The sequence below is a fragment of the Ursus arctos genome, unplaced genomic scaffold (genome assembly GCF_023065955.2).
Source record: "Ursus arctos isolate Adak ecotype North America unplaced genomic scaffold, UrsArc2.0 scaffold_20, whole genome shotgun sequence".
NCBI lineage: Eukaryota > Metazoa > Chordata > Mammalia > Carnivora > Ursidae > Ursus > Ursus arctos.
The window spans coordinates 22,047,688-22,069,959 of record NW_026622875.1 but is presented as its reverse complement, the minus strand read 5'-3'; the positions used below and the strand labels follow the sequence as shown (position 1 = coordinate 22,069,959).

The window sequence follows — 22,272 nt, the reverse complement described above, 5'->3', positions numbered from 1 at the left end:
AAGTTTGCTCTGCAGAAGGACAAACACGAGCAAGGACAAAAGAGATTACATATGAGGTTGTCTGGTGCTCTTCCCTAAAGCTGAGTAAGGAAGGGGTTAAGGTGCAGGCGGGGAGAAGCAGGGGGGCCCCTGGCTGGGCTCTGAAACTATTCCTGGCAGGCAGAAGCCGCTAAGCCAGAGTGAGCAAGAGATAAGGAAACAGACCACCTGGCCCTAAATGTTAGGGAGTTTTTTGTTTGGTGGCTGCAGTGTATCACAGAAAATGCCAAACCTCAAAGAATTAAGTCATTAAGGGCGTTATCAATAGTCCGTGCTCAAACCAAGACAGCCCAAGAAACTCAAGGCCACACGCTTCCCAGTCAGGTCTGAATAGACTGCCCGAAAAGCCCCCTCAGTGGCAACGCATTCAGGATTCCTCTCACTCTAGAGAGCTGCTGCTTTGCTTTCTGCCCTCACCTTCACTTAATAAACTTTCACTTCACTTCACCTTTTTGTGTCCGTGAGATTCATTCTTCGACTCCATGAGACAAGAACCCTATAATCCTGTAACAAAGCCACTGACTTGTCGGACTGTGTCATGAGCTTGGAGAGACATCAGCTCTAACCGTGGTTCTTTCAAACATTCCCCGAGCACTCCATGCCAGTTTCTAGGGAGCCAAGGAGACACCGCTGGCTATACCCTTCAGGCCATCCCTGATTTTCCAGCCTCTTCTAAAACCCCAATCTCCTTGCTCAACTTCACCCTAGAGTTTCTTAACCTAGGATTCATTGGCTTCTGGAAGAAATCAATGAAATTCTTTCATGTTTTTATTTATGACTATGAATTTTTCTGGGGAATAGTCTTTCCTTGGCTTCACCAGATACCCACAAAATAACCCACTGCTTAGCTCATTACCAGAGCACTGCTACTATATTATTCTTCTGCAAAACTTCCAATACTACATGCTGTGCTGGAAGTCCTTCCCGTTTGCAATGGCAGGTTCTAGAAAGGGAATGGGTGCATTAATGAACCAACCCTGTAGTTCAACTTTCTCTATATAATATGTTACTTTTTAAAATGAGGACTAATTTTATTCACATTTGGTAACAGGAAGCTAGAGCTGTCAACACTGACATTTATACATGTCATAAAGGCTCTAAAATAGCACTTGAAGCCAGCCACTGGATTCCATAAAGCTGATGCCTTAATGGAACCATTCTTCCCTTATTATGAAACAGTCTCCACCTTGATAAACATGCTGTCAACTGTGGCAAAGAAACATGGGTTTGGGGTTTTTTTTTAAATAGTAGCACTGCTGTCTTTCAGGAAGAACTATTTACATTATATTTTCAGATTAATATTAGGCTGGTATATTTTAAGAAGCATTTTAAAGGGTGAGAGCCTGTTTTCCTCTGCAGAAGTAAGATTAATTCACACTGTTTTAAAGAAATGAATCCCATCTGGTTTGATGGCTTCCCTGCTGGTTGCTAGCTGAACTGAGGGTTTTAGCAGTTCATTTGGAAACTCGACAAAATCAGAGCAAGTGAAGTGACACGAAATTTCATATGCAAAGGTTCTTGATAGCATCTGTACTTAGCTACTTTGCTCCCTCCTCCTTCCCTTTTCTTCTCCTGAAAGTTTTGGAGTTCACAGCAGGCGATTCACATTGCAGCCAGCCCCGCAAGGATACGTGGTATCTTGAACAACTGTCAATCAATTACAGAGTTACTGCTGGGTTGGGCTTTACTAGAGGAAAAGACTAAAATCTAACTGCCAAGGCAAGACTGACACAAAGTAAGTAGAAGGGAACAGAAGATGATAGGTAATTAAGTAGTAAATGATGAAGTTCTGACTCAGAGTGCAATTTGAGTTTAGAGAACAGAGATGGCAATGTTGGTTAGATTAATGTGATAGAAATGAGGTAAGGATCAAGTTGGATCTTGAAAGAAGATAGTAGTGATAATACTAAAACCAGTACCATGAAGAGGGGAAAAAATATTAAGTCAATAAATAAAGTCTCAACTTTTACAATGTATTTCCAGCAAATGCTTTCTTTGTATGAATTATCTCATTTAATCTTCAGAGCAACCCATTTCACAGATGAGGAAACTGAGGTTCAGAGAGTTTAAAGACCTTGGTCAATGATGGAATCAGGTTTGTCTGCAACCTAAGCCCATGTTATTTTCACCACACCACATATACCACCTCCCCAAGATGTGAGCAACAGCACTCTTTCTCTTCTCTTCCTGAAAATTCTTTTAATATTTTGGAATTATGAAACTTGAGTAATAAGGTTCAAGAAGAGCCATCCCCTGGCTACACCTAGACTCTCAGAAGGTAAACCTGTTTGTTTGTTTTTTAAGATTTTGCTTATTTATTTGAGAGAGAGAAAGAGAGTGAGAGAAAGAGAGAGAAGCGGGGGGGGGGGGGTGGGCAGCCAGCGGGAGAGGCAGACTCCCCGCTGAGCAGGGAGCCTGATGTGGGACTCAATCCCAAGACTCTGAGATCATGATCTGAGCCAAGGGCAGACGCTTAACTGACTGAGCCACCCAGGCACCCCATAATGTTAGCTGAGTCAGAGAAGACCTGGTCATTCATCTGGCTCAGAGTGTGTCCCAAATCCCTTAGGAGTGGGGTGAGAAGTAAGGGACTTCTACAAACTAGAAACAAAAGATTTGAGAGGCCAAAAGGAAAACTCCTACTACCCAAGTAGGAAGAGGCAAGGAAATGTCTACCTTTCTAAGAAAGGTGACCCAGTGCTAAGAAACTCCAGGTAAAGATGAGGGGCCCCAATGAAGCCAACTGGCTGCCTGAGAGACCAAGTCTGCGTAGTATGACACCTTGGATCACAGGTGACATAATCCAGTTTAACCACAGGATATGTGGTACCCAGCCTCCAAAATAGCCCCAATGATCCCACCTCCTGGACTTTTGTGTAGTCTCTTCCTGTAATGCACCATGGCTGGTCTGTGTCACAACAGCATGTGATAGAAGTGATGGGATGCCACTTCTGAGATTAGATTACACAAAACTGGCTTCTATGGGCTCTCTTCTTCCTTCCCCTTTCCTCCTCCTCTCCCTCCCCCTCCTTCTCTTCCTCCTTCTTTTCTCTCCCTCTCTCTCTGAAGTCGGCTACCATGTTACAAGCATCCCTATGGAGAGGCCACACTGTGAGAAGCTTGACAACAACCTTCTTCGTGAGCTGAGAAGCATACTCTACAACCTGAGTCAAGCCTTAAGATGACTCTGGCCTAGGAGACGGCTTCACAGCAACTTCATCAGAGATCCCGAGTCAGAAGCACCGGAAGCCAAGCTGCTTCCAATTCCTGACCTCAGGAACTGCATCAGATAACGAAGATTTCCTGTGGTGAGCTGCTGAATTCTATATTAGACCATAGAGAGCTAATAAAAGATAGGGCGGGCCATAGCAATCAGGTAAACAAGGTCATCCTGATCAACACGGCCCAAAAGAGGAAATGAGTTGTGTCATCCTCCTGTCTCCGGGTCCCAAAGCTCGCCCCCTGTTCCATGCTTCCACACAGGGTATTTCTTCTGTGCAGGTGTCTACCCCTCCCTGTCTCCCTGTCTGCCTTCCAGGGCTGGGCTCCAACATCACCTCCTGCAGGAATCTCCCCCGATCGCAGCTCACTGAGCTCTTCTGCCTTCTAGGACCCCACTCTTCCTCCCCACTCCGGGCTTCCCTTTATCACAGCCGTGCTTTGTTATGCCTATTTACTCGTCTGTCCATTCCACTAAACTGTGAGCAACTTTAAGGCAGGGCTGATCCCAGCATCCAGCTAAGAACCTGGCTCCTAACAGGTACCCAGGAAGGTGTAGACGGGTGTCTGGGAGCTCAGACGTGTAGAAAGCTCCTGGAGAAGAGAAACAGTCAACTGCAAAGCAAATGGTGACTGGCTTGAAAAGAAAGGAGAGAATCTTCTGGACACACAAGAAAGGGACTTCTTCTCAGAGAAGCCAAGGGCCAGTGCAGGGATCAAGGCAACTAATCACAGCTGCCTGCCTCAGAGGGGAAACACCACTCAGAGTACGCCGAGGATGGTGACTTGGGGCCCAAGGTCTGAGACTGGGAAGCCAGCTCAGGTCAGGACACAACATCCAAACAGACCCAGACATCATGCCAACCCCAATGACCTTGGCCTAGAAGCCAGACAGTCTTTATTTAGGATCCAGACATAGCAGCCATGAGGGAAAGGAGCCAGGACTCAGGTGTGAGATCAGCAGGGTCAGCCAGTCTAATCTGGGACTAGCTTTAGTTAATCAGAAACTAGGTTTTTAGAAGATGCTTAGATACTAAGGCAGTGGGGGAGGAGAGCAGTGTACGGGAGACGTTTTGCATTTGTTTCCTTTTTAAGATTTAATTTGGGAAAACAAACTTAAAAGAAAGGGATTTTTCCTACATCATGATCAAGACACAGGGATAAGGAAGAAGGCCATCCTGGGAATAAAAATCCTTCTAGAACCCAGTGCCATCCTATTTAACCTTGCAGCAGGAGCCCGCTGGTAGTCTGGGACCAGGTGGGGCACTGCATATAGCACAAATGGGATATGCCCTATTAATACAAACGCCTCCTCCAGCAAGCCAAGCCCTCCATGATGAACCCAGCCCAACTCCAATCCCCAGCCACAGCCCTCAGGACATATACGCCCTTATTTCTATCCCTCACCAGGCTCAGTTTTGACCACATAGGTTTATACTTGCACGCTCTTTGGGCTAGAGTACTTGAAGAACAAGAGAGACCAGGTTGTAAATATTTTCCCCAGTTTGTCGCTTGTTTTCTTTTGTACATGGCATTTCTTTGCCCTATAGAAAATTTGCCTCTCTATAATCAAATTTATCAGTCCCTTCTTTTATGCCATCCAGGTTTTGTGCCATGTTTAGATGAGACCTCCTCATACCCAAATTACATCTTCTTTTGAGTCTCCCATGATTTCTTCTAAAATGTCTATGGTTTCATTTTTACAATTTTATTGAAGTATAATGACATATAATAAAACGCACCCAGTTCAAGTATACAGAATGTCATGTGAGAATTGTACAGCATGTCCTTTGATTCTGGCTTCTTTCCCTGAGTTTGGCATCCGTGAGATTTATCCCTGTTATTGTATGCATCTTCTCTCTTTTTTAATGTTGAGTGGTCTCTCATTGTATGGCTAAACCACACTTCATTTATCCTTTCACCTGCTGCATATTTCCCAGTTTGGGGTTATGATGACTACAGCTGCTTGGCTTAGCTTTGTTTTCGTATGTTTTGTTTCTGAGGATTTACATTTTTTAATAAACCTTATTTTTTAGACTCATTTCAGGTTCACAGCAAAACTAAGTGGAAAGTAGAGAATTCTCACGTACCTCTGACTCCACACGTGCACCACCTCCCCACTGTCCACCTCCTGCACTTGAGTGACACATTCGTTGTCATTGATGAACCTACACTGACACGTCTTTGTCACCCAACGTCCATAGTTTACCGTAGGTTTCGCTCGTGGTTGTGCATTCTATGGGTTTTGACCAATGTATGATGACCTGTATCCACCATTAGAGTTTCCCTCAAAATCCTCTGTGCTCTGCCTATTCATCCCTCCCTCCTTCGGCTCCTGGCAATCACTCATCTTCTTACCTCCTCACAGCTTTGCCTTTTCCAGAATGTCATATAAATGGAATCACAAAGTGTATAGCCTTTCAGACGGGCTTCTTTCACTTGGGAAGATGCAGTTAAGATTCCTCCATGTCTTTCCACGGCTTGGTATTTCTCTATGGTGCTGAGTAGTTTTCCACTGCCTGGATGCACCACCGTTTATCCACCCACCCACTGAAGGGCATCTCGGTTGCTCCCAGGTTTTGCCTATTAGGGATAAAGCCGCTATAAATATCGGTTTGCAGGTTTGGGGGAGGATATATTTTCAATTCTTCTGGGTAAATATCAAGCATGACTGCTGAATCACGGGGTAAGAGTCTGTTTAATTTTGTAAGAAACTGCCAAAATGTATTCCAAATCACCGTACCATTCTGTAATCCCGACAGGATTGAATGAATGACAGTTCCTGTGTATCCACATCCTCACTAGCATTTGGTGTTGTCGGGGTTTTGGATCTGGGCCATTCTGATAGGTGTTTAGAGGTATCTCATTGTTTTAATTTGTATTTTTCTTTCTTTTTTTTTAAAGATTTTATGTATTTATGTTTTTATGTATTTATGTATTTATGTTTTAATTTGTATTTTTCTTTCTTTTTTTTTAAGATTATATGTATTTATTTGAGAGAGTGAGTGAGAGAGAAGGAGCAGGGGGAGGGGCAGAGGGAGAGGGAGAAGCAGGCTCCCCATTGAGCGGGGGGGCCAGTCGCGGGCCTCCATCCCAGGACCCTGAGACCACGACCTGAGCTGAAGGCAGGCACTGAACCGATTGAACCACCTTAATTTGTATTTTAAGGTGCCCCTTAATTTGTATTTTCCTGATGACATTGAACATCTTTTCATATGCTTACTTGCCATTTTTATATTTTCTTTGGTGAAGCGTCTGGTCAGATCTTTGCCCATGTTTTAATTAGATTGCTCATTTCTTATTGTTGAGTTGTAAGGATTCTTTGTATACTTTCGATTAGAGTTCTTTAAAAGATACATGTTTTGCAAATATTTCCTCCTAGGCTGTGGCTTGTCTTCTCATTCTGTTGATTTGGCTTATCTTTTTGTATTTAAATCTTTGATCCATCTGGAATTAGTTTTTATCTAAGGAATGATATTGGGAGTCCAAGCTCTGTTTTTTACAGATGGGATTAATCGAGTAATTCCAACACGAAGTTGTTTTGAAATGTCACTTTTGTACTAAACTCTTATATGTATTTGGATCTGAAAAACAGAATGCTTTTAAAAGTCTGTATCTGGTGGTTACTGACAACAAGAGGTGCCTGTATACTTCCTAACACTTCTCCAAATATGATAAAGTACATGCATGGGGTCACCATACCCTAGAATGTACTGTAAACAGTGGTTGTATAAGCTACACTGGGCTGGAAAAGATAAACCGAGGGCTCCCTGAGAACAGAGACCATTAGCCTGGGGGCTCCTTGAGCTTGTCTACTCTCTCAAACTGGTCATTCCCTATGGCAGCAAACCAGTTACCTCCTCTATCAGTGGGCCAGATAACACAGTAAGATGTTTCTCCCTTCATGGCAGAAAGGGCCTTTTTGATCCTATTAGACAGGAACGCCCTGGGGCATAGGCTCTGAAAATCACCAGATACTTGCCCAGCACACCCAGCCACTCCTTCCTCTTTGTTGACTATTTCTTAAAACTGCTCCTGGCCCTGAAGCTCCCTGAAGAGAAGATGGCAGTGTGGGCTGTGGCCAAGTAAGAATAAAGACCACTTCTGTTTGGCGTCCATGGTTAACATTCCTCCTGGCCAGCAAAAAAAAAAAAAAAAAAAAACCACTTGGGGGTGGAAAGTGGCCTCCTCTCGCCCACAGCCAGGCAGCTCAGGTCAGATACACTTCACCCTGTTCAGTGGCCCCTGTAGGAAGAGGAGGTCTTCAGCCTGACCTCTCTACTTCCCTTTCTCCACCTCCTCCCGCCCCCTTATTGCCTCTGCTTTCCCAGCATTGCCAGCTGCCGCCCTACCCATCTGGCCTGGCCTTCTCTCTCTCTCTTTCCCCTTTGAACATTTTTTTTCCCTTTCATAACAATAAGCCTGCAGCTTTCCTCAGGAGGGCTGAAGAATGGAGCTGAGCAGAGAATCCTCTGGGTAGAGTAGATCTCTCTGGTGGGTCAGAGCAGAGGATCCTGAACCAGAACTCAGCTGAAAACCAGAATTGGGGGGGGGTCGGTACTTTCAAGATTGCCACAAGTCAAAGTTGCTCACTGCTCCCCAGACGTTGTATTAGCAAGAGTTCATGATTAATATTTCATGGAGAACATACGATTAGTACATTAATAAAGCATGCAATGAATTGTTCCCTCTTGGCAACCCTAACTTATTAAAGGCCTGCAGCCTCAGGTCTCCACTCCGGGGCTCACTCCACTGGCAGATCCGGTGGGCTCAGGTGTTCAAGGGAAACGAAGGAGCCTCGGAGTCCAACAGTGAACAATGGATGGCCTTGGGAGGGCCCGGGGCAGGGAAAAGAGCGGGGTACTGAGGGGCATCAGGAGGGGGCTGGGGGAATGGAGAGTACATGTCCAGCTCCGATGCTTACGGGTGGCTTCATGAAAGCCTGCGTTTCCTCATCTCTGTGAGGGTGGTGATAATTCTTTCTCATGGGATTGTCTTGAGGATGAAATGAAACTGCATGTAAAACAAATATCTGCCACATAGTAGCGGCTCAATAAATGGAACTTATTATTCCAACCAAATTATCCAAGACTCATTAAAATGACCTTGCTTTGTTCATGGAAAATGTTAAATTAGCACCTTCTGCTCACCGTGATGATGACTCTTGGCTGAAAATTTACATTTTTATAAAACATATCATGTATCTTCTTCCTCCTTCCCATTCACTACGCTTTCCCTCCCCCCATCCTACTTATTACTCCTCTGAACGCACTCTGTCCAAGCCACCACCCGCACTAGCCTTCTAACACGTTTCCTACGTCCCTTTTTACCCTCCTTCCATCCAGTTTCCACCTTACAAGAGTGATCTTTTGAAATTGAAAATCAAGTCCTCGCACTCCTCTGGTTAAAACCCTCCAGTAGGTTTCCATCACCCTTAGGCTAAAATCCTTGCTATGACCTAAAGTGCCTCCCTGAGCTGGCCCCTGGCCACCTAGCCAACTGCTCGTCCAGCCAGTCCCTCCTTGCTCACTCTGCTCCCGCCCCACTGCCTCCCTTTTCCCTGAAACTCCCTCGGGGCCCTTGCACTTGCTATTCCTGAAGATGCACTTCACCTCCGTTATGTGCTGACTTGTGTCCTCCCCAAATTCACATGTTGAAGTCCTAACTCCCAGTACCTCAGAATGTGATTGTATTTGAAGATAGGGTCTTTAAAGAGGTGATTAAAGTAAAATTCGGTCACGGTCACGTGGGTAGGTCCTAATCTAATATGACTGGTGTCTTTATAAGAGATTAGGACACAGGCACACACAGACCCAGGGACAACTACATGAGAAGGCAGCCATCTGCAAGCCAACGAGAAAGGCCTCAGAAGAAACCAAACCTGCCAACACCTTAATCTTGGACTTCTAGCTTCCAGAACTGTGAGAAAATAAAGTTCTGTTGTTTAAGCGACCGCGTCTGTATTGTTTTTGTTATGGCAGCCATGGAAACTAATACAATCCCCATCTTCACATGGCTGGTTCCTTTTACCACGCTCAGCTTTCAACATAAATGCCGGGTCCCCAGAGAGTATGTCCATAACCACTCAGTCTAAGCTACATTCTCCTGGGCGCCTGGGTGGCTCAGTTGGTTAAGTGTCTGCCTTCAGCTCAGGTCATGATCCTGGAGTCCTGGGATTGAGCCTCACATTGGGCTCCCTGCTTAGTGGGGAGCCTGTTTCTCCCTCTCCCTGTCCCTCTGCTGTTTCCCCTGCCAGTGCTCGCTCGCTCTCTCTGTCAAACAAATAAATAAAATCTTTCAAAAAATAAACTACATTCTCCCATCATTTACTTTTTCTTCATAGTAGAAGTTTCATAGTACAGTTATTTGATTTGTTAACCAGAATTTTGTCTAGAATATGAACTCAGCCAGGGCTGGCACCTAGAGTGACTCGTTGTTCCTCTGGGACAGTACCTGGCACAGAGTAGGCACGTGGAAAATATTTATTGGCCATCCACGATGCCAAGCACCAAAGAGACTACAAAGACAAATGTGAAATGGTTCCCAACCTGGGGAAGCGTGGTCTCTGTTGTGTGCCAGGAATCCTGCTGCTCAGGGAGTGCACGGGCTTAAGGAGTGGACAGGGCGTGATCTGCAGAGGCCGGTGCTACTGTGGGAGTGTGGGCCGTGCTGCAGTTGAGAGGGACCTGTGCCTGCAGGAAGGGCTGGGAGAGCGGGAGGAAGAGGTAGACAGGGACTTCACCGTGATGTGCTAGGCCAGGGAGCAGAGCTTTCCTCTCCCTCTCCCCATTCCTCTTCCAGTCTCTCTCAATCTCTCCGTCTCATTTTTCCTCCTCTTCATTATCTTCATCTTCTCTCTCTCTCTGTCTGGTTCTTCTTCCTCCTCTTCATCTCCTTTTCTCTCTCTCTCTTATCCTCTCCCCTCCCCCCAATCTACCTCTCTCTACCTCCCCCTCTTGATAAGGAGGGGAAAAAATAAACCCAACCTCATGGTTGTGTTGTGAGAACAGAATGATGGCATACATGTGAAACATCCACCAATGTGTTGGGTCCCTAACTGATAAAAATTACCTGAATATAGGGGCGCCTGGGTAGCGCAGTCGTTAAGCGTCTGCCTTTGGCTCAGGGCGTGATCCCGGCGCTCCTGGATCAAGTCCCACATCAGGCTCCTCCGCTGGGAGCCTGCTTCTTCCTCTTCCACTCCCCCTGCTTGTGTTCCCTCTCTCGCTGGCTGTCTCTCTCTGTCAAATAAATAAATAAAATCTTTAAAAAAAAATTACCTGAATATAAGTTAGTTGCATAACTGTCATAAACATTTTGTTACTGGACCAGAAGGGATGGTATACTATTTCTAATCCACACCCACAATTTCACCAATTTATCGGTTCTTCAATGACCTGCCTACTACCTATACACATCCAGCAGCCCACTAGGTTCTGTTTACACACCTTCTCTTTGCCCATATAAGAGTAGAATCATGCATACACTTCATTTATAGGAATCAAATGAGCAGAGGGTGCACTCAAGCCTAAAGCAATCCCATATTTCAGCTAAAATCATTTTAACAATTTCAAGTTAATTCCACTGTTGTTGGAGAGAATAATTTGCATGACTTGAGTCCTCTTAAACTTTCTCAGATACATTCTGTTGGCCCAGAATCTGATCTGGTAAATGTTCAAAAGAATGTATATTCTGCTGTTACTGAGAGAAGTGTTCTATACAAGCGTTCTACGCAATTAGGATGAGTTGGTCGATAGCACAGTTCAAAACTGTATATCCTTGCTGATTGTCTATTTGTTCTATCAATTATTTAAAGAGGGGTATTGAAATCTCTGATGGTAATTGAGGATTCGCCTATTTCTCCTTTAAAGTTCTAACAGTTTTTTGCTATATGTATTTTGTAGCTATATTTTAGGTAAATATTTAGGATTGTTATATCCTCCTGATGAATTGACTGTTAATTATGGTGAAATGATCTTCTTTATCCCTGATAATATACTTTGGGCAGAAATCCACTTTGTCTAATAATATAGCCACTCCCACTTTCTATTACTGGTGCTAGCATGTATATCTTTCTTTCTCATTTTTTTACTTTTAAGATATTTGTGTCTTTGTTACATTAGTGGGTATTTTGGGGGTTATAATATATATTTTTAACTTATCACAGTTTACCTTCAAATATATATTTTTAACTTATCACAGTTTACCTTCAAATAATGCTATACTCCTTCATATATATATATATATATATATATACACACACACATATATATATACACACATATATTCATCAGGAGGATCTAACAATCCTAAATATTCCTATATATATACATAATATATATATGTATACATATATATATACATGTATATATACATATATATATACATATATATATATATATAACAACATATTTTGGGGGCATATTTTCCTACTTCTTTGCATGTCTGGTAATCTTGGATTGATCCGTAGCTTTTACCTTGTTGGATGCTGGATGTTTTTGAATTCCAATGCAGATTTTTGGCCTTATCTAGGATGGATTAAAATGCCTTATTAAATGCATTTAAAAAACTAAAGTTTCATCCTTTCACACCTCACTTTTAAGATATATCATGCAGGACCAGAACAGGGCTAATTCTTCCCCACTAGTGAGGCAAAACCCTTCCAAGGACTCTCCCCAATGCCCCATGATCTGTGAGGTATTCCACTGTGCTGATGTGAATAGGCACTATTCCTGGCCCTGTGAGAATGCCACGTGTGGTTCCCTCTCATTCTAGGAGGGGGTATTATTGCCTCCCTCGGTGGGTTTCCTCATGTGATTAGTACTCAGCTAGAAACTTCAGGAGGACCCTCTGGGGTTCTTGGTACTCCGTCCCCCACACTCTGGCTGCCTTGGTCTCCCTGAATTCTCAGCTGTGTGTCCACAACCCAGGGAGTCTGACAGCTCTGTCCAGTTTCCATCTTCCTGTGGTGTAGCCGGGAACTCTCTCCCAGGCAATAAGCTGAGATGATTACATGGCTAACTTTGTTTCTCAACTCTCAGGAATTATTGTCTTTCATTGTCTGATGTCAAGTGTCTTAAAACCACAGCCTTATAAACTTTGCCTGGTTTTTAATGAGATTTCTGATTCTTGGTACTCCCTCTTGTTTGGCAGTAAGTCTTACAGAGCCAAAATTATGGAAAAGCTGTGAAAGCAACTTCAAGTAGTTTCCCATCAATGACAAGAAGAAAAACAAATTGTTTAGCTGTGGCCAAGAAACTCGATGGCAATGGTCTCACTGACATCCTGGGAGAAGACATGAAAGATTAATTGAGGACAGAGGGAAACATTCCAAGTGCAAAAAAGTTCTTAGTATTCTGTATTTCTGGGAGATTTGGGATTTTCCAAGGTAATTTTGACTATGGGGTGTGGGGCTTTCCCTTCCAGCACTGATCTTTGACCCTAACCCCACGTACAATGAGACGGCCCAGTCCCGTTCTCCATTTCCCTTCTGTTCTCTCAACTATTAGGCAACCTAAGAGGATATGGCCTGGAGTGGCCTGGAAGCTGGTGAAGGTGAAAAGCTGCTGAACCAGTTCTCCCCACCCCAGACTCAAAGGCTTGTGAAATAAAGCTGTTTTCACTCTTCTCCGCACCAAATATTTGTCAACTGCTGCTTCTCGGGGCGTTGCTGCCAAAGTTTATCCTTTTAACCTTTGGCCCCTGACCCTGGGTACTGACCTAGTGATCACTTCTTGCCAGGTACTGTGGGGGACAGGTAATACGAAGTATCTGTTTTGGCTCTGGGAACCGAAAGACCAAACAAGCACATGTGAAACCATTAAAGAACTCTCTAAGGGTAAACCCTAGATTTTCCTCTCCAGACTGAAAAGGCCCACTGAGTACCCCGCCCAATGAATGTAGGGCCCCGATCACCATCATGGCACTTTGTCACGAAATTTCTCAAAACTAGGGATGAAAAGGAAAGACTCTAAGAGTTAAAAGAGCAAAAAGTATGTTATATATAAAAGACCAGAAGTAGAAATGGAGTCAAACTTCTCAATATTAGCCTTGGAAGCTAGAAAGTAAGGGGGCAATGGCTTCAAAAGTCAGAAGGAGGGAGTGCCTGGCTGGCTTGGTTAATAGAGCATGCAACTCTTGCTCTTGGGTTCGATCCCCACATTGGGTGTGAACATTACTTAAAAATAAAATCTTCAAAAAAAGAGGGAAATGATTTTCAACCCAGAATCCCGTATTTAGCCAAATTATCAAATGTGAAGATAAAATGAAAGTATGCATCATGGGTGCCTGGAGTGGCTCAGTCGATTAAATGTCTGCTTTTGGCTCAGGTCATGATCCCAGGTTCATGGGATTGAGTCCCGCATTAGGCTTCCTGCTCAGCAGGAAGTCTGCTTCTCCCTACCCCTCTCCTCTGCTCATGATCTCTCACTCTCTCTCAAATAAATAAATAAAATATTTATTTTTTAAAAAGCATGTGTAATAATAATACCACCTATACACCTTTTCTTTCGCAGCTGCTGAAGGATGTACTTCAGCAAAACAAAATAGCAGATAAAGAAAGAAAAAAAAAAACCATGAGATCTAGGAAACAGGTAGGGGGGCTGTATAAATCCCAGGATGAAAATTGTGTAGCCAATAGAGCAACTAGTTCCTGTTGGGACAGGAAGATGGAAGATACCAGGAGGGAGGTCTTCAGAGGGAGCAAAAAAATGGGCTTACAAGACTGATACTTAAACATTTAGAAAATAAGATATCTAGGCCATCAATAGAGGTGATGTAGTATGTGGGAAAAATTAAGGATAGGTATAGAAAATTAAACCAATTTGGGGGAAAGTACCATTGTTAACTCCAAGAAGAGTAAAAAGTTGTACAAGAGAAATATCTATACCATTTGTCTTTGCAGTGGACAAAACTGACATAGTCATCATAAGACAAATAATTGCCGAGTAAACTCAAAGACGGTGATAGGTCTGGGAAGCTACAACAGGGAAAACACAGTGGGGGGGGGGGCTGCTATGAACATCGGTATGGACTTATCTGTTTGTCTCTGCTTTCAGTTGTTGGGGGGGAGGTATATACCTAGAAGTGAAATTGCTGGAACATACGGTAATCACATGTTTACGTTTTTGAGGAACTGCCATAGGGTTTTTCCCAGCAGCTACATCATTTTACACTCCCACCAGCAATGCACAAGGGTTCCAATTTCTCCACAGCTTGGCCAATACTTGGTTCGTCCTTCCTTCCTTCCTTCCTTCCTTCCTTCCTTCCTTCCTTCCTTCCTTTCTTTCTTTCTTTCTTTTTAAAGATTTTATTTATTTATTTGACAGAGAGAGAGACAGCCAGCGAGAGAGGGAACACAAGCAGGGGGAGTGGGAGAGGAAGAAGCAGGCTCCCAGCGGAGGAACCTGATGTGGGGCTCGACCCCAGGACCCTGGGATCACGCCCTGAGCCAAAGGTAGACGCTTAACGACTGCGCCACCCAGGCGCCCCAAGACTTGGTACTTTCTGTCTGTGTTTGTTGTTTTTGTACCAGCCATCCTAATACGTGTGAAGTAATATCTCATCGTGATTTTGATTTGCATGTTCGTAACGATTAGTGACATTGAGCATCTTTTCATGTGCTTGTTGGCCACTTGTATATCTTCCTTGGAGAGATGTCTATACAGGTCCTTTACCCATTTTTTTTTCAATTGAGTTGTTTGTTTGCCTTTATCACTTTGTAATAAAAACAGAGTCAATGTTAAAAGCAAGATCCCTACCCCCACCCCAACCCCCCAAAAAAGCAAGATCCAAATGCCAATAGGCAAGTTGGATTTCAAAGCAGAGGCCCTCGGTAAGGCCTTTAGATGGATTCTTAAATGGGAAATCTGTATCACCACAAATTGCTGAAGTCCCAGGCATTGTCCAGACAAATTTTAAAAGTGTGTACCTTTCTTGCAACAAAATCTATACCTTTCTTTGCAAGTTCTCCTCACCTTTCTAATAGTCCTGTCCTGCAGGGTAGGAAAAATTGGATTGGGGTTTGTTTTTCTTAAGCCTCCCGGGACACACTTCTGAACTGGACCCTGAGGGATGGTGTTTCCTACAAGCAAACTGTTGATGTGTTCTGGGTAAAATCCATTTCTTTAACCTCCTTATCTATCTCCAACACTAGCTCTGCTTTCACCTGTGTATCTAAGAAGAACCTTTTATGCCTGAATGTGTTGCACAGGGTGGCTGATGGAAGGGGTGCTTGGTGGGAGATCAAACCTGCATCCGGGATCAGCTGCTCTCCTGACTCCGCGTGGGGCTCAGAGGTAAGAGCACACCTATTCACGGGGCACCACATCTTCATAAGTTCCTTCAAAAGCTCCCCACCCTCTGCCCTCTTGTAGTAACCATAGCTAATGTTCACCATCAAACCAAAAAACAGTTGAGATGGTATGGAACAGAGGATAAGCTTACAGACTCTGGAGTCAGACTACCTAGATTTTCATCACAGCTCGGCTACTTGCTAGTTGAGTCACCTTGACAACTTCTCTAACGTCTCTGCATCTCAGTTTCCTCATCCGTAGAATGTACCTCATTAAGTTCTAGAGAGGGTTAATATAAATACACGCGACGTGCCTGCAACAGTGCCTGGCACATATGAGTGCTGTAGAGATCAGCTCTGAGAGGACTGCCATCACGTGGCACAGAGTACCCAGAAGGGCACTTGCTCCACTCCTACCAGTGATTTCTGCTGAGGAGTGGGATTTAGGAAGGGAGGTTGAGGAGAGTATTTTAATTTCTACTTCATGCACCTCTGTATTTGAATTTATTACTTTCTCTTAAAAGCAAAATAGGAAAATATATAAATAAAGTGGCATCTGGTTAAGAGGATGTAAAACAATCTCTCCCAACCTCCCACTGAAATAGCTAAGAAGATACAGAGATTTTAAAAACAACAACAACAACAAAAACCCCACAACAATCCTGGGGTGCCTGACTGGCTCAGTTAGGAGAGCATGTGCCTCTTGGGGTTGTAAACTCGAGCCCCACCTTGGGGGTAGAGCTTACTTAGGAAAAGAAAAAATCCTACCCAAACATTTAAAACTAATGTTGCCAGGGCACCTGGCTGGCTCAGTTGGAGGAGCACGTGACTCTAGATCTTCGGGTCCTGAGTTTGAGCTCCAGGTGGGGTGTAGAGATTACTTATATAAATAAAACTTAAAAAAAAAAAACTAATGTTGCCAATCCAAAATTTGAAACACATACAAATTTTCTGTACCTCCAAGACTAATAAAATCGAAGTGTGTGGGAATGGTGGCATCAGTGTTTCATCTATGCTCCACTCCCCCACAAATAGCTACTAAAAACTTTTCTTAAGCCCATTAGCAATTAGAATTCGAGGCCAGTACCAATCAGGAAAGACAGTGGCGGTCCCCTCCACTTCACAGTGAGCTTATTTATTTGTTCGGAGATGAGCATCCAGTTGCAGCCACAGTTCCCCATCAGTTTCTTTTTCTAGATTCAGTTAAAACAACAACAAAAACAAACAAACAAAAAAAACCCTACAACTCCCAGAAGACCCCTGGGCAGGAATGGGGGCTCGGGGAGGCGAAGGTGTGCCTGACACTAAAGCATGGTCTCTGCTCCACTCACCCTCCCTTAACATCCTTCTCCCGGAAAAGCACCTGGCAGCGTAAGAAACCTCCTGTTTGTGCTGGTGTTGAAGAATGTGCTCTAGTCAACAGGAGTGAAGAAGTATGGTTATAAAAGAGCAGACAGATGGCAGTGCTGCAAAACTTCAGCAAGTATGACAGCGAACCCAACCCTGGATCTCCACAAGAATGGTGACCTCTGCAACCACAGGCCAGTGGGCAGTCCCCATGACGTACCAGGCAGACCACGCAGGGGGCAGAGTCTCCTTCCACGATGGCATCTGAAGGAAGTTCAAAAGGAACGGGTCACATATGAACTGTTATTGCTCACAAAGGAAATAACTGTTACACATAACTGTTACACTCTGGCTTCCTCCTTACCAGTTTTAGAAGCTTCATTAAATGTAATTACTAGGATATTCACTATGTCAAAAACAGGAGCTAGAGCTATTGTCTTAAAAGAAATACATCTAAAACGGTGCAGTCACTTTGGAAAACAGTTTGGCAGGTATTCAAAGGGTTAAACATAGAGTTATCCTAAGATCCAGCAATTCCACTCCCAAGTATATTACCAAGAGAATTAAAAATGTATGTACTTTGTAAACTTTGCACACAAATGTTTGCGACAGCATTATTCATGATAGCCAAGAAACAGAAGCAATCCAAAGAGCCATCAGTTGAGAATAAAGAAAATGGGGTATATCCGTACAACGGAATATTATTGTTCAGTTGTAAAAGGGAATGAAACACTGATGCGTGCTACAACATAGATGAACCTTGTAAACATGCTTAGTGAAAGAAACCGGACACAGAAAGCCACATACTGTATCACTCTATTTATATGAAAAGTCCAGATTACGCAAATCTGGAAAGATAGAAAGTAGATTAGTGGTTGCCAGAGGACAGGGGGAGAGGGGAATGGAAGTGACTGCTAGCAAATGTAGGGTTTCTTTCTGGGTGAGGAAAATGCTCTAGAACTAGGTAGTGACGGTTGTACAACTATGAGATTATACTAAAAACCACTAAATTATGCATTTTAGGTGGTTTATGGCATGTAAATGATACTCCCCAAAACCTGCTGTAAAAAAGAAAGAAATAGTCCCCAAATGCTAATACAATGGTTTTGGGGTAGTTTGGCTGGGTGCCAATTTTTATTTTTACTTTTCTGGGTTTTGTTTTTTTGTTTTTTGTTTCAAAATTTCCCTCCTCTAACGGGCAGCTATTATTTCACCAACTGAAGCTCTGGAGTCAGATAGACTCTGTTGGATTCAAATCCAAGCTCCTTCTGAATGAACTGGTTAATCTTGGGCAAGTTACTTAATTATTCTACACCTCAGGCTCTTCATGGAAAATTGGGGCAATAATATTGCTTACCACAGGGTAGTTGTGAGAATGTAATAAGAGAATGCTGTAAAGTGCTTAGATCAGAGCTTGGCATATTAGTAAGTGTTGAAGAAATATCAGCTGCCATTTTTTGTTTAGCTTTTTTTTTTTTTTTTTTAAGTAATCTCTACATCCAACATGGAGCTCAAACTCACCACCCAGAAATCAAGAGTGGCGTGCTATACCTACTCAGCCAGCCAGGTACCGCTGCTATTTCTATTAAGAATATAAGACAGTAAATTAATACTACTAATTTTTACAGACAGTACTTACACAGCACTGCTGTAGATGCTTTACACATTTTATGCTTTCAGTCCTCACAACTACCTTAGGAAGTAGGATACTCTTCTGCCCATTTTACAGATGAATATTCACTGTGGCATTTGCCAGTGGCATGCAGGCTGTACATTTCGTAGGAATTTAGGGGTAAAGAGCGTAGAGAGCTGAGGCAATCAAGGAGGACTCCATGAAGAAAGTGGCCCTGAAGGAAAGTAAGGTGGGCCCTGGATAATCCCACATGGGTGGGAAAGGGTGGTGAGGGCCTTGCAGGTGGAATGGAAGTCACCCAACAAAGAGGTGGAAAATATTTACATTTGTTCAGGGTGGGTACAGATTATGTGATGAGTACATACCATGTGTCATATTATTCCTGTACTTTGGTACACCTTAGAAATAATTACTAATTAATAAAAATTAAAAATATTTTAGTCACTGTGTTCTGGAGAAATAAAATATTTTCCTTCCCTGAGTCTTTGATTTACATAGTATGTACATAAAATATTTGCTGGTTAGAAGAATAAGTAAATGTTAGTTCTCTTTATTCTTTCTAAAATAAACGTTATAGTTTTTTAATTCTCTTTGCCTGTTACTAAGCCTTAGAGTTTCTTTTTTCCATACGGATCTATCTTACTCCTTGTCACAACTGCACATTGCACAGTAGGAATGGTCCATGATTTATTTCTCCTTTCCCTACTGATTCCAATTTTCTCTTACAAGCATTGTTTGTAAACATTGCACCCTTGTAAAAGCCTTTCCCGTGCACTGCCTGGGGTAGATACTAGTAAGCAGAAATGCCATAAATCCAATTTTCAAAAAGTGAATCAAACCGGGTGAATGCAAAATATCTGTACTTCCCTCTCAATTTTGTTGTAAACCCTAAAACTGCCTTTTAAGAAAAAATGGTCTTAAAAAAAGTCAGAGACCTGGCACGCTGGCGAACTGGGAGTCCAGGCAGTTTCTCACGTGGTCCCGGCTGGAGCGTGGGGCTCCCATAAGCCTGCCCGGCCCAGGCCCAAGTGGCACCGCGCAGCCTCCCCGCCCCGGATTAGGTGCAAGAGCACGGTGACCTACTACCCTCACGACACGCGCTCCACCCCGCCTCACGGCCCCTTTCATTGAAAAAAAACCCTTGGCGATCACGTGAAAGCGGCGTGCCGGCCGCATGACGTCACGCAGCGCGGACCAATGGAAGCTTCTGTTTATGTCGGGGGTCACCGGAATATCCGAGCCCCCGCACGCAGCCTCGCCCCGCCGCCGCCGCCGCGCCGCTCTCCGCCTCTGGTCGAGAGCGCCCAGCTGGAGCGGGAGGCGGCGCGGCTGGAGCGCCGCGGGGAGGGCCGCGCCGTTGCTTTTTGCAGCCGCTTCTCCGTTAGCCGGCCCCCTGCTGTCCCTGGGGCGCCGTGCGGCTCTAGACCGGGACCGAAGCTGCCGGCCGTCGCGGTTGGCCGGATCCGCGTCCCGCCTCAGCGCCCGGAGGACATGCGGGAGAGAGAATGACCCAGAGGGACACGCTGGTGCATCTGTTTGCCGGGGGGTACGGTCCAGACAGGGCGTGCGGACTGGGGCTGAGGGTGCTGGGCTGAAGGCCGTGGCCTGACACGCGGGCGAGAGGGGTGAGGGGGCTCCTGCCCGCTGGGCGGAGAGGGCGAGGCCCGGGTGGGGGGAGATGCTGAGGAGGCTGAGGCCCGGCGGGGAGGGTTGAGGGATGAAGCCGGGGCAAACGTAAGGCTTTGGGCCCGCGGAGCCGCGGCGAGGCTGGGGCGGTATCGGCGAGCCTGAGGAGCGGCGGGCGAGGTTGGGGGGACGAAGCGGGCCGGGGCAACGCGCCGAGGCCTAGCGCGTGTCCGGGATGCGGGGCCGCGGGAAGGAGCGTGGCTGCAGGCCTCGTGGAGGTTTCTAGGCCTGGGGGACGGGGCGGAGGTGCGGAGGCCGAGGACAAAATGGGCGCCGGGGCCGCCTCCTCCCTCCCCCTCTTGCCGTGCGGGCTGCGAGGCCTCCTCACGTCGCTCACGCCCCACCTCGGACCTCGGGTAGCTGGTTTCCTGGCCCGCGCTGCCGGAGTGGGCCCTGGGGGGACTTCCGCACCCACGGGGAGGCTTTGGTGTTCCCTCGCCCGCTGGAGCTGTAGGTTTCTCGCTTTGGGGAAGATTTCTGCCCAAGCTTCTCCAGGTTGCAAGATGCGGTGCAAAGCAGAATTACCTTTGGGGTCAGATTCTTTTCTTGAAAACCAACCCTCTTGTGCACCCGCTGCTTTTCGTCTGCTTAAAGGAGAAAGTCGGGGGTAGGGAGAGGTCAAGTGCTTTGGCGATAGTTATTGTGTGTACAAGATTAGGGCTAAGCCTGAAGTCTCCCTGATAGCCAACCTAAATGCTGTGGCTATTTTGTTGAGCCAGTTGAGTCTCGTTTGTTGAGTCTCGTTTTTAGATTGTTCCTTCCATGTTATTTGCGGAATCCTAGCATTTTTAAGTTTAAGAGTTACTTATCTGTAGGATCATAGTCATCAAAAAATGGCTACGGTGAATTATGCTGAGGCTCTTTTCTGTCTATATGACCATACAAAGTCGCAGCCCCTTAAAGCGTACAGTTTTTCAGTCGACCTTAACTTTAAGACTTTATTGCCGACGATGGTAATATTTTTCTTGGGTTAGCACGTTCACTCAACAAACTTATTGTACATCATTCATGGGCCAGCCACTCTTCTGGAATAAAAAAATAATTTCCTTTTAACCCGTGAGACCAAGTTTAGACGAATACTTTCCATATTTCATATAGGTGTTCTTGTAAAGATGTGCTGTTAGGCTGATTATCAGGCTTCCTCGTGTAATTCCGTCACAGGGTAGTGTGTGAAAGTTAGGAGAACGCACATCTACTTCTGGCTGCTATTTTAATTGAGTGAAAAATGGAAAAATCTTTTATTTTAATTGCTTCATTTGTAAAATGAGGAAGGTGTACTATATGATCTCTAAGGCTCTTCCCAGGTCCTAGCATTTCTGTTACTCTGCCTTCAAAATTCATATATCAAGTTTTGTTGAAAGTAAGGCACGTTAGCTTGATTGCATTAAGTTCCCAGTTTGGATTAAGATCATCTGTCACTTTTTTGTTATTAATACATGTAAAGGACCTCCTGGTTAGCTTTTTCTTTAAAAGCAGACATGGAGTTTTTGCAGCATCTAAACACCAATACGCTAAGGAGCCTCCCCTCCCCCAAAGAACCTGGCATCTGCAGGTAATTTAGAGTATTAAATGAGGTACTGGGATGTGAGGCCTGACATAGCATGGGTGATCAGGCTTGTAAATTCCCTTCCTTTGTATCTCTTGATTTTATATTTACATGTGGTTGCATAATTTGTTGGAATAAAACCTGGTTTATCTTTTTTTTTCTTTTCTGGTTTATCATTTTTAGAGAAATAGTGGGACTAGGAAGGAGGGTAAAGATCATCTGGTTCAGCCCCTTAAAAATATGGAAAAATACTGAGGTATATTGATTTACCCAAGGTCAGACAACTTTCTATACGTGTAAAATGAGAGGTAAATAATCTCTACAGATCCTTCCAGCTCTGTATTATATAAAGCCAATTTTGTAGATATCCTAGAAGTCTGTATTTTAAGCATTGTGGAAATGCAAATAATCTCTACAGATTCTTCCAGCTCTATATTGTATAAAACCAATTTTGTAGAACATCCTGGAGGTCTATATGGTAAGCTTTGTGAAAATGCATGTTGGGTTGTG

At 44.4% G+C, this 22,272-nt stretch overlaps 1 protein-coding gene across 1 annotated transcript in view; it reads left to right on the top strand.

Annotated features, from left to right (window-relative positions):
* Positions 1–19,744: 19,744 nt before the first annotated feature.
* The window catches only part of SLC25A36 (solute carrier family 25 member 36), a 37,013-nt gene continuing 34,485 nt past the window's right edge, over positions 19,745–22,272 (top strand). The window contains exon 1 of the mRNA XM_026497146.4: positions 19,745–20,076. Within this exon, the coding sequence (XP_026352931.1) occupies positions 20,036–20,076 (41 nt within the window). The 5' untranslated portion in view covers positions 19,745–20,035. The remainder of the gene's footprint in view (positions 20,077–22,272) is intronic.